The sequence below is a fragment of the Sceloporus undulatus genome, chromosome 5 (assembly GCF_019175285.1).
Source record: "Sceloporus undulatus isolate JIND9_A2432 ecotype Alabama chromosome 5, SceUnd_v1.1, whole genome shotgun sequence".
In the NCBI taxonomy this organism is placed as follows: Eukaryota; Metazoa; Chordata; class Lepidosauria; order Squamata; family Phrynosomatidae; genus Sceloporus; species Sceloporus undulatus.
In genome coordinates this window covers 82,702,578-82,715,984 of record NC_056526.1, presented here as the reverse complement: position 1 = coordinate 82,715,984, position 13,407 = coordinate 82,702,578, and the positions used below count along the sequence as shown (strand labels likewise).

At 38.6% G+C, this 13,407-nt stretch overlaps 1 protein-coding gene across 1 annotated transcript in view; it reads right to left on the bottom strand.

The window, feature by feature from the left end:
• Positions 1-13,407, bottom strand: part of COG5 (component of oligomeric golgi complex 5) — a 183,190-nt gene that overhangs the window by 50,275 nt on the left and 119,508 nt on the right. Inside the window, exon 11 of the mRNA XM_042470844.1 lies at positions 1,885-1,966. Within this exon, the coding sequence (XP_042326778.1) occupies positions 1,885-1,966 (82 nt within the window). The remainder of the gene's footprint in view (positions 1-1,884; positions 1,967-13,407) is intronic.

The following is a 13,407-nucleotide window of genomic DNA, read 5'->3' as shown; positions in this document are numbered from 1 at the left end:
TGCCATTATTTGGTCACTGCAGGGAATTTTTTCACAACTGGTAGCAAGACTATTTATATGATTGTGAAGAATCCAATTTCCTCAAGATAGATTTCTCTTGTGGGAAATGGCATTTTCTAGCACATTGCAGTGTTTCACTGCTGCAATTTCTCTTCCTAGCTGATATCACTGCCAGCACTATGTAGACAATGGTTATATGTACGTCATGAACATGTAGACTGTTCTGACCACCAATATAATTTTCCTCCACCAGTATTACTTTGTAAAAGGTCTTTAAAATCATTAAGTAAGTGAACAGAAAAGGGCACCATACACCAGGATAATGACCTCCTCCTTCCTCATCACCAGCCTACAGACATCCTCTTTTTGCTATGTCCTTTAATTCTGTTTTTGAAAGTTATGCGTTTGGCCATATCAACTCCGCAGCACATCTCTTCCCTCCAGATTAGAAAAAAATGCCTTTTTCTTTTTCTTTTCCAAGATTTAACACTGCCTGTCCGATTGACAAAGCACTTTGAAGTCAGACATCCAAACGTCCTGGGCTGAACAACTAGATACAATGCTAAAAAGGGAATGCACACCAAGGGGTGTGTATGCTCCATATTGTTATTTTATAGCAGATAGCTACTGGAAGGAAAGGAGAGGGGGAAAGACAGTTTGACTCTTTTGTATGGTGTAGATAAATTAGTACAGTTTCTTTTGCCACTCACTCTGTTCCTAGTGCTATGGAAAATATCTAAACCCTTCAAAGTTCAAATGAATTACAGCAGTGAAAACTGTTCAAGTCACTTGCATAGCTACTGTTTTTTTCTGAAACCTGGGTTCTGGGACTCCTAAGATGAGATGAAAGTTGATTACCTCAACACAACCCATCCTGGAATGGCTTTCTGAAGAAAGTTACCACCCCAATTAGCCAGTCCCTTAAAGAGGTGCACTCATCTTGGAAAGAAAAAGCATGTGGCTAATCTATTTTAGGTCCCATTTTTGCCCCCAAATCACACAAAATGCCCCAATAGTGTGAAAACACATGAAAATAGCCCCTACAAGTACTCTAAATTCTATACAGTGCGCCCGCATCATATGTGGGCACACTATACATGGCTTTCAGCTTAAATTGAAGCCGTGCAGCAAAATAATGAATGGTGCGTGTGCCCGTGGCATGCTCTCTCTCCTGCGCTGTGAGGATGAGCCCCATTATATTCAAGGGGGCTCCAACATACATTCTCAGAGTACTAGTGTGTATGATGGCTGTATGCACAGAGGTTAGATTTTGAAACCATATTTATACTTTAAAACTACCCCTAGGCGATGGGCTATCTGCCAGGTAACAAAGGATGAATTATTTGTCCCAGGGGGATTCCAGACTAGTTGATGCCTTTAATTTTACAGCAATTGGATCGAGATAGTCCTCAGATGGATGGACAGGGAAGTCTGGCTGGAGACACAACAAAATTTAGGAAGGCTTACTGCTCTGGGTGTGAAGAGATCCTTTGTCTGAAGTTGCAAGAGGAAATGAAGATTACTGGGGGAAGGAAGGAGCACTTTGGATTTGATGGTTTTGTTTACCTGGATGTCCACATGCCTTGTGGGAAATGATCCTTTTTTCCTGGGAACCTGACCAAGCATTCCTGAAAAGTTATCGATCACTCAAAAACATGCTATCTCCAGATATGAACTATAAAAATATGAGGACACCAAAACACAGCACAGGTATGCAGGGGTGTTTAACACAGTAGCCAGTACCACCACTTTGAATGGAACTGTCCTAGCTCATAATGGATGCAAGTAGTGTTGGGATGGTGGTGGTGGTTTTTATAAAAAATTTAAAAATTCAGGATATCTGCAGAAGATACAATAATCATTGAAGCTAAATTATATACTTACAGTCAGTTGCTTTCTGAAACTGAGAGGCAAGAGTCTGTGTCACTGCTGTCCAAAATATGTACAAAATGTCTGACTGACCATCCTGGAAGAAAAAGAACACAAAAGAAACATTAAAAATATGCCTCAAATTTATAACTAGGAGCATTCTATTCGTTATAGTGTCTATTCTATTATCACAAAAAAATCTGAACGTTGCAGTTGAAAGAATATTTAGTGCAAAACTGAACATTTTTCCTACCAACTACCATGAGTAAAGAATTCAATTAAAAAATTCTTTTCAAATATTACTGTTTTTATTGATAAGAAGGTCCTTTCTTAATGGCAGGGAGTTTCAAAAACATGGTAACACTTTCGCAGCCTGAAGTGATACTCTACTTCACAACACCATTCCGCCTTATGTATATAGCAAAGTTGCATGTGTACACTACATGTGTACATCACACTTAAGTTGGAGGTAATTAAGAGAACTATGAAGCACAGTCATTGAAAAACACTCCAGTTCGTTTTAGATGAATTATTGTTCTGTTATGCAGTAATTCTTTCCCCCTTTCTAGGATTCTTAGGCTAGAATCCTATCCAAAATGCTGCTTACATTATTTCAGTAACTGTTAGGTACCTCCCAAGTGTGAGATGTTTCACAGCCTGAGTTTCCAATTTGTCTTTACTTATTTTTCATAACTGAGTATAATTATTAACTATAATTTGTTTGCTTTACTCAACAGGAAGCAGTTCATGCCCTGGAGGAAGCAGTGATAATGAAAGAATGAGGGAGAATGCAATATGGTTAGGCAGGATATTAAAAAATACAGTATTAATCTGGGAGGTCAGACAAAAAGAAAACAGATAGCTTACATTCATCTGTACTACAGAAATAATCCAGTTTGACACTCTTTAACTGCCATGGCTCAATGCTGTGGAATTATGGGATTTCTGGTTTTGTGAGACTTTCAGCCATCTCTGTCTGAGAGCTCTGGTGCCAGACAAACTATAATTCCTGGAATTCCATAGCATTGAGCCACTGCAGTTAAAGTGATGTCAAATTGGATTATTTCTGCAGTGCAGATACAGCCTCAGTTGTGAAACATTGAGGTAAACTGCTTGTATTGTTTAACTGTTTTTTTAAAAGCTCTTTCTGAAGTGTATGTTTTAAATTGTTTTAATATGGTTAATAATTTAATTCTGCTTTAATTTTGAATTTTTATGTTTTTCATTATGTTGTAATCAATTTAATTTGTAGGTCACCTTGAGTTATACCTAAGTGAAAAGGTGGGTTATAAAGATCATCATCATCTTCATCATCATTAAAGAGATGGCAAGAGCCAGGAGCAACAGTAGGTGATGATGTTTTATTGAAGCAGTGACAATGGCCACAGCGCAGAACTTACTTACTTAAGCAATGGAATTACACCTTTCTGTAACTCAAGGTAGCATACAATAAAATTACAAAAATGACACCTTCAATAGTAAAGCATTAATGTTTCGAACTTGTTAAACATAAAATTTAATAAAAATTAAAAATAAAGAAACAGTAAAGCATCAACAATAAAAACTGATAGACAACGAGCTATTCATCACTCAGTCTATTTATACCACTGAAGGCTGAGTGAACAAACCTGGTGAGGTGTTCCACAATAAAATATAAAAACAAAAATCAAGTAGAAACAAGGCTCAGAGGCACAGTCTCTTTTAGTAGCTATGTCCTTCCAAGGATTCAGACAAATCTACCCGTATCATACTCAACATAGAGAGGGGTGACATTACTTTGCCTCAAAGAACAAACAATTTCAAGGACTTCTGCTAGACTGACTACTAGTCAAACATTAAAAAGAGCCTGTTACGATACAGGAAGACAATAGTGCTTTCTTCAGTCTGTTTCTTACAGCTTTTCTGGCATATAGCCTTAAAGAGACACTAGGTTTAAGATATTAAATAAATTATTAAATTAACTTGAAAGCCAAGAAAGAATGGCAAAGAAAGTTGAATTATATAAACCAAATAGGAGGGGAGAAAGCCCACTGTGTAATGCTTTTTTTTTGAAGTCGAGCAAGAGAGAGATTATCATCTTGTAGTACAATCCTCTATAGTAGAAGCTAGTAACAAGATGAGTAATGGACTGCATCCGATTATCTTTTCAGCTCTGTGACAATCTTTTCAATCAAATTCCTACTCTTAAAAGCAATACAACAAGAAGGGAAGACTCCTCTCAGGCATTTTACTCCCAATTAATGTATTTTAAGTACATTTCATGCTTATTTTAGTGCTCTTTCTTTCTCTGAGCAAACCGAGTTCTCAGCAACATTAATAAAGACAGGCACATGGAGTTGGAGTATATACCTTTTATCTGATTTTTGTACACTTTTGTATGGCCAACCATGCTCTCTTCTTGAAATATTTTACAACTCAGATGTTGCTGCTTTTGAGGTCCAAGCAGCCAAGGCCCCTGCTCCCTTTTGCCAGGTAAAGAATCCCAGTTAAGATGTTCTGAGCTACTTCAGTGCATGAAAAGGCTATTCAGGTTAGTTTGGAATTGCTAACCGAATTACACTTGGTTGTACAGTTATCCTTCAGCTTGCTTTTTTTTAGCATCCAGTGCTAGTTCACTTGAGATGTTACAAACATTTTATTATTTAATCCATTTTGTATAGGAAAAATTCAGACCAATGAATAGTACTTTGCTGCACGTGGCATCATGTACACACACATATTTTTTTCTATGAATAAATCTATATTTTGTAGCTCATGCACATATTCAGGTCTTTGAACAAGATAAATTGTTTTTAACATGACATTGCCTGATGGTGTATAGTAGTGGATTGCTCCAAGACTACAGCACTATCTATTTAGATTTTCAACCTGTTACAAACCTTCTTGCCTGTTTAATATCCTGCCTTTCTCTCAATATGGGATCTAAGACATTTCACAGTATAGAGCAAAATACAGCTAAAATCAATCTTTTAAAAACACTTTAATTTAATTTAATCCGGACAAGACAGAGGTGCTCTTGGTTAAATGAAAGGCAGATCAGGGAATAGGGATTCAATCTGTGTGAGCTGGGGTTACACTCCCCCTGAAGATGCAGGTGTGCAGTCTGGATGTGTTCCTAGACTCATCTTTGAACCTGAAGGCCTAGGTTTCTGTGGTGAAGAGAAGTGCTTTTGCACATTTAAAGCTTGAGTTTTAACTGTACTATTCCTTGAGATGTCAGATCTAGACATGATGGTACATGCCTTAGTCTATTTGGACTATTGTAACACCCTCTACATGGGGCTGCCTTTGATGACTGTTCTGAAACTTCAGCTAGTTTAAAGAGTGGCACCCAAATATTAATTGGGGCAGATTGTGGTGACTGCACTGCTCCCCGGTTACAACAAGTTCAGTTTGTTTCTGAGTCTGAGACGTAATTCTGCTTTACAGAGTAAACCAGATGTAATTGGAACAAGGTTTTAAACGTTAAAGTTACATAATCTTTCTGCATTTTAAGATTTGATTTGGGTGATTCTGCACAATACATTTCAAGCTAGAGGTTCCAAATAAACCAGACACATTGCATTTCCAGCATGCATTATATCACATCCATTCGCAGTTGCACAGATCAACAATAGACTCCAAATTTAGCTTATGGCTGCCTAGTCACAGGATTATAAGATTATTCCTGAAGGCAAGAACTGCTGGTAGTGACAGAACTGTGAACCTACTTGTTCACATTAATCTATCTTAAAGCTAGTGCTCCAAAATATAACTCAGTGTTCTAGTCCCTTAATATCAAAGAACCAATGAATTCCTCAGAATGAGGCAAACCTTACTATACCATGTAATGCGTTCTAACAACAAATGGCACCGCAGCTGGACTCTGTATATGCCATTTCAAATTATTCATCAATAAAACAGAAGATGTAGAGTATTTTTAGACAAAACATACTTATTCACTCATTTGAAAGGAGCTTGCTGCCTGTGATACAGATGCACAGACACACACTGCTGTCTTCTACAATTTGTATTTGAAAAATAAAGCATTTATGGGTGATGTTTCCACCTTTTTATACACAGCTGACTTAATGGAGCAATGGGACACGGTCAAGTCAAGTGACAGTACAGATGTCTCACTGTGGTTTCTTCTCAACAATATGGTGTTCTGTCTTAGTCTGTACCACACAGTGTCCAACTCATTTTGTCCTGTGGCTCACCTCTACGGTTCCTGATCCTAGAAGACACCAAGACACCTGAACAGCTAGTGAGATTTGAAATGCTATCTGCCTTTCTGCAATAGCATTACCTGCCTTTCACTGTGGCAAAAAATGAACCTACAGCATTGGAGCGAGCAGCATTTGAATACATTATAACCAAACTCTTTAATCAGTGGTGGGTGACGAACTTTGTCACAGGAAGCAGGAGAGGTTTAACTGATGAAGCAAGGATAATTGACAGAAGAGAGCCAGCTATTTAGCATGATGTTTACAGTACTATAGCTTGCTCCAAAGTAGGAGAATAATCAATAGTGTTCTACTGCTTAACCAAAAAGAATCATGGAGAGCTTCTCTAACTCTTTCCAGACAACAGTGTATCCTCTCTCCCCGTCACCTGTATTCACATGTATTCAACAGGTATTCAAGTACAGTAGACACTACCAGGACAGGAACAGATGACATACCAATAGAACTACTGCAGTGCACAGACAGAATCAATTTTAGTTATAACTAAAATCTGCAAAAAAGACAGACAACTACTACAACAACCAATGCAAAGAAATAGAAACAACAAAAACAACAACAAAAATAAAAACTAGAGATGTCTTCCAGAATATCCAGGAAATCAAAGGGAAGTTCAAACCAAGGACCGGCACACTCCATGACAATAAAATCAACATAATTCAAGACCAGGAAAGAATAAAAAGACGCTGGAGGCAGTACACAGAAGAGCTATACCAAAGAGATGGGGGGGGGGGATGAAGGATGCCTGGAATGAAGAAGAATCCTAATTCTAAAAAGTGAGGAAGAAACTGCAATAAGAGAAATGGGGAAAAATAAATCACCAGAAACAGATGGCATTCCAGTTGAAATACTACAATCCACACTGAGAGAATCAACATTAATACTAACCAATATACGCCAACAGAAATGGAAAACAAAATGATGGCCAACAGATTGGAAGCGATCAATATATATCCCCATACACACAAAAAGGAGATACAAAAGACTGCAGCAAGTATAGGACCATATCACTAATCTCACATGTAAGCAAAGTGATGCTCAAAATTCTGCAACACAGACTTCAACCATACATGGAAAGAGAACTCCCACAGGTGCAGGCAGAGTTCAGAGAAGGCAGAGGCACTAAAGACCAGATCCCAAACCTATGAGTGAAACAAGGAATTCCAAAAGAAAATCAGTACTGGATCCCCCCGCAGATACCAAAATCCATGGATGCTCAAGCCCCACTGTCCTCAATGATAGTGTGGTCACCATTGGTGACAATGGGACTTTGCCGCCTCCCCCCCCAAAGCATATGTTGCCACAGTGGGCAGCTGCGTCTCTTCCTCCCTCCTCCTCCTCTTATCCTCCCTGTCACTGCTACTGTTCTTCCACGTCTTTCCTCCTCTTCCTTGCTTCTCCTCCTTCCTCCTTCTCCTCTTCCCTCATTGCTGCCGCCATCTCTTCGTTCTCCTCGTTCTCTTCCTTTCTCCCTCCTCCTCCTCTTCTTCCTCCGGCTCTTCCCTCACTGCCGCCACTGCCACTGCTCTTCATCCTCTCTCCTCTTCCTTCTCCTCTTCTCCCTGCTACCTCTGCTCTTCCTCCTCTTCCTTCCTCCTCCTCCCCCTCGTAGCCTATCAAAGGCAGGCACACACAGCTAGAGGAGGATCAGCTAGAGTACAATCCTATTTCCCTCACGTCAAGCTTTGTTGCATTGGCTACTGTAGACATGTTGCTACAATCCTATACTGAAAGTACGTGTTTTTCCAGCTGTATTTCACCATTCCCCCAATGCTGATGTGCTGCTAAAAAAAAACCTTGCAGCTAGCAGAGGACAAGGAAGAAAAAGGGAGGTTGGGAGATGTAAAAAGACTTAGTGGTTGTACAGATAGCCCTGAAGGGGCATCCCCCAGCTGCCCCTTTTACAGCCAGATTGGGCTGCAGCAACCGCATGCCGTGGCCCCGATCTGGCCTTTCCAGGGCGTGATAGCTGCAGCGCCATGGCTTTACGTCGCTCGTTCAGCACTGCTCCATGCATACATAGCACTAGAGGAGTTCTATGCTGCCATGTGCCATGGTGCCACGCCAGCCTGAGGGCAGAGGTGGGGTGTGCGTAGTGTAGACAGTACTCCCCGACTCTGCCCCCAACCCGACTGGTTTGCACAGGACTTCTGTCAAAAGTAACGTCTTTGTCAGACGCTTTGTTGGCTGAGGTATTCCTGAGAGATAAAATCAGTGTGGTGCACCAGTTTGAGTGCTAGACTATGACTTTGAAGATCATGGTTCAAATTCTGCTTGACATGGAAACCTACTGGCTACCCTTGAAAATGTTACACTCTCTCAGCCTGAGAGAAAGGCAAATGCAACCCCTCCCTGAACAAAAAAAGTGTGATAGTTTCACCTTAGTATTGGCATAAGTCGGAACAACTTGTAGGCACACAACAACAATATCTGCATCAGATAAGTGGTTATGTGAGGAAAACAGTGCTATTTATATATGAAAAATACAAAGACCCATGATGACCCATAATGACACAGATTCCAGTCACTTTCCTGCAACACAGCCAGCATCCCACATGATACTGCTTTTTCATATTTTAGTAAGTCGAAAATGTGAAAAAACTACTGTCAGAATCCTTTGAAATGTAAAGCTATAGAGAGAATGTGATTATGCAGGCATTTGCTGCAGTTTTCCAAAACAAACCTCTGAATAATAATGAGGACTATATTCTTTTCTAATCAAGAGCCCAAAAGACAGTTTTGAGAAAACCATGCTGAAGTCAGAATGTCTTTGCAGTAGCCCCTAACTGTTTTTAAGTCATAATCCAGGATTGTAAAAAAATAAATTAATTAATGTTTCTGTACTACAGGCCCTCCTGGGACTGAACTAAGCAAGATCCATACACACTATTTCTATAGCAACGAAACTGCCAAATGTTAGACTATGAACAAAAGCTACCGTTTTTGGTAGAAAAAAAATCAGTACAGAAATATACAAGCTCTCAAGCCCCCTGATATCTCTCTGTGGTGTTCTGAATCAGACTTTTGAACAATAACCACTTCAATATTCCTGATGTCGTCTATACGACATATTTAAGAGGTCGCACCCCAACAAACACCATCACAATTCCTATTGTTTAAAAATTCAGTTTTGTTCCACTGCTAAGCATAATAGAGAGCCTGATCAGTTTACACTCACAATGTAAGGCCCTCTGGGCTTTCTAAGGCAGTGTAAAATTTAAAGTAGGCATTTCTTACATAACAACAAAGAACACACAATGTACTTTTTAAAAAGTACAGTCAGCCATCCACTCTTGCGGGCTGTTCATCCCAGTCCACCTCCTCTCAATCTCCTGTCCTTCCAAAAGACCCAGCCAGGTGTTAAACCATTTTCCAGTCCATCAACCTATGCAACTGATTCAAGAGGGGAAACTATTTTTGTATGGCATCCATGTGTAAAATATGTCCTATATAATATGACAAAATTAGTAATCCTCAAAACAACTGACAACAGAGATCAATGTATATAAAAAGAAAATAATTAGCCAGAGCTGACACCAGAGGAGTATGACTATAGAATTTTTGCCATGTTTCCAACTATTCTACTCCTTGGTCAAATATAGCCTACAAACACACCAATGTTAACAACAGGAACTTTAGATTTGTGCTACTCAAGCAGTAGTTTTCTATGCAAAGGGATAATAATAATAATAATTTATTTATATTCCGCCTTTTCACGGCAGAATCAAGACGGATTACAACAGAAACAATAATCTTATAGCACCTTTGAGGGTAACTGAAAGAAACAAGCAGATAGCATGCGCTTTTGTAGACTTGAATCTACTTCCTCAGAGGCATGAAAATAGGCTCTATAGTCTATGAAAGGTCATACTACCTGCTTCTTTCTTTCAGTTAGTCTCAAAGGTGCTACAAAATCCCTTTGCATACTGATTTTTCAGACTAAAACGCCTATGCCTTTGAGTAGTTTTCTATGTCAGACAAAAAAATCTCTTAAGAAACCAAAGACAGTTTATGGCATGAGAGTTAATTGTGAGCAAAAAACTGAAAGACAACTACCAGGAATTTGGGGCACATCTCAAATACAGTTAAACCCAGGCCTGTGTTTATTTTCTTTGCAGAGTAATTATGCATCACATCAGTTGTGGTGATACTGACACATACAAGGTGAAAGATGAACAGTTTTACTTGATACAAGTGAAGTGAGAGGGGAAGTATATGGTGGAAGAAAGCACTGAGAAAAAACCTGATCAATATTACTTCCACTGCTGATGGAGAGAAACTGAAGGGAGAGTAGTTTTGGCAGGTTAAGCTACATGTGTTGTGGGGAGGGGGCAGGATTCCTTTCATGCTATTCAGTTCTAGAACCTTCTGCTTGTGGTCTCTGAGCAGGTGCAAAACCCATCTGTGTGAGGTGCAGAGACCACAAGGTTGGCTTGTAACTTCTAGCTAATTGTCAGGTTTGAACAATAGTGCAAATTATGGTTAAATCAGAAGTAAAAGCTTCTTATCTCCACATTGTAGGTAGAGGAAGCATGCAAAGCACATTTGTTTACATTAAACTATTGTTTAGGTACTGTTGCATCTGAATAAGGTAACAAAAAAACATATAAGATTGTGTGTTTTTCCAACCAGGCATTCCATTCTTAAAGGCCTCATTTTCCATAAAGCCAAGTCCACAGTGTTTCCCAGGATGAGACTTGCGTTTCAAGTCACCAAGGAGACAGACAAGACATCTAAAGTGAATCTGCTGCAGCTGTTGCAAAAGACGACTACAATGATAATGCTGACCTTACTAAGAGTAATTAGCAAACAGAATGTAAAATGCAGGGTTCGTATTCTTGTCTGCTCAAACTGCTCTTTAAAATGGGCAACTTTTACTATGTTGTACTGTTAACTGAGCTTAATAATAGGGGCACAAAGAACTAACTTTCATTTCCTAGATAGTTTATATAAACTGGGGAGAGGGGGGAATAGAATTACACAAGAAATTGCTTTGCCTTTTGATTAATATTGGAACTTCCATGTTCTTGTTGCAAAATTATCAGCATATTTATAACTGCTGGCAGCAGCATCAACTGTTCCTGCACTCCCATATGGCTATCATAATTGCTCAACAGACACTGAGAGTACACAGGCATTTCTGAATTACAATAGTTTGTCAGGCAGTTACAAAGGTCCTACTTGTGACAGAGAACAAGAGAACAATTTTTAGTTTTTTTATCAGTAACAGGAGAAGGAATTTTTTCATTTGCACCACAGCAATGTCATTGATAGTCTTGGAATGAACTCACCACATGTGTACTGGCATTATGTTAAGAACTATATAAACATCATTTAGGGTTAAAAATAAAACTGCTCTACACTGAACATGCAGAAAAATATGCACTGGACGGGACAGGGATTGTTCCAAAAATGCCAAGGATTCATGCTTAAGATTCAAGTTGAATCTTCCTTATCTGAAATGCTTGGGACCAGAGGTGTTTTGGTTCTGGAATATTTGCATATACATAATGAGATCTTTTGGAGATGAAATCAAGTTTATAAACATGAAATTCATTTATGTTTCTTATATATTTTATACACATAGCCTGAAGGTCATTTTATTTATTTATTTCCACTCTAGTAATCCTCAAAGAAATGTAGTTTTAATAAAGTTCACATGAAGATATGATTCGACCTAATAGACCACCTCCCTCCCACACTGTATCTTCAGATCCTTTTAGCTGGAGAAAGCAACGAGTGATCTTTGAGCCTTCTGTAGGAAAAATATGTGCTATACCATTGAGGTATCACAACTCCTTGTTTGCCTATACTGTATGTCAAAACTAATCTATGAGGCATGAACAGAGGTATTCTTTATGTCTATCTTTCAACTCTGGATTTCCACGCTCTGGAGACTACTCCAAAGGCCCTATCTTCTAAAGGCTGTATAGGACTTGATTAAATTGATACATGGCAGCAAGGATGAAAAGAATATTAACAATTATTCATTCCCTGGCTGAAAAAAGAGTTTTTTAACAGGCAGGAACATGCATCCAGACCACAGATATTTCTGCACACTTTTCTCCTGGTATTCAATGTTTCAAAGTGTTGTTGCAGAAGAAAAAAACAAAACATTTTTGTGCAAAAAATCCTGTTTTCTGTGAAGATGAATATTTCTTTTCTCACTTTGCAGAGAGAACACTACCACAATATTCATTCTCACATGCAAGGACAGAATAGTCAAGGAATTAAATTTACTTGGTAGCCAGGAAGGAAGACAGGAGGATTACATTAAATCATAAAATAATAGGCTCTAACCCTTTCCACATACTTGTAGATTCACTGTCATGGAAAGGGTTAGTGAGGCAAAGCTTTCCTTTACAAAATTCTTCCTCAACAAAGCCTATTTTTAAAATATTTTTTTCTTAAGCATGCTTTCTACCAATTTATCCAAGACAGATATTAAGTTATCTCACCTAGTATTTCTAACACTCCTGAATAAAATAAGCACTAGTATGACTTACTCCATAAGTGGAGTGGAATGGCACATGGGCTGCACATCAAAACAAAGAATATGGTTTAATTTTAAGATTGCAAACAATGAACATGAGCAGTGTCCGCTCCATGTAAAAAAATTAAAATGTTGGTATCAATAAGCCAGCACAAGGAACTGGGATTTTTTTGCCTTTTCATTCTTCATAAATTTAGAAGTTAAACATGAGGAGAAGGGATTCTCCCTCACACATTATGACACATAAATAGCTGTCTCAGGACTGTCCTTAGTCCCTGAGAAAACTATTAATCAGCTTCTTCTAAATAAAAATATAAAACAATACAAATGAACAGATGATAATAGGTCTTTATATCAAAACAAAAAAAAACCCCTACAACAGACAAAAAACATTAGTAATTGTTTTTCAAAGAGAAAATGGTCCAAACTGACTAGAATCATGCTACATGACATGTGAAAACACATTATCTTAGGAATACATAATAATGATGAGTCAATTCATTCATTTATTCATTCATTCAGTTACAGGGAAAGATAACTAATCATTTCCAAAGACCCATAATGACATTTTATTGTTCTTTCAAATAAACAAACAAAAAAGGGCAATAAGCAATGGCTGAAGCCCAAAAGCCTGCAATGTGTGACTGGAAAGGACCTGGGCACATAGCCAAGGGTTTGCTGACTCTTCTTAGGCTGCAATTGCTTATACTGGAGAGGGTTCCCCATCTCCAGGATGAGTCTGCTGTTAGAGAGCAAATAAACTTAGTACAATGACAGGCAACCTCACCTTACTTTCAATCCAAGCCAAAGGGGAAGAAGACC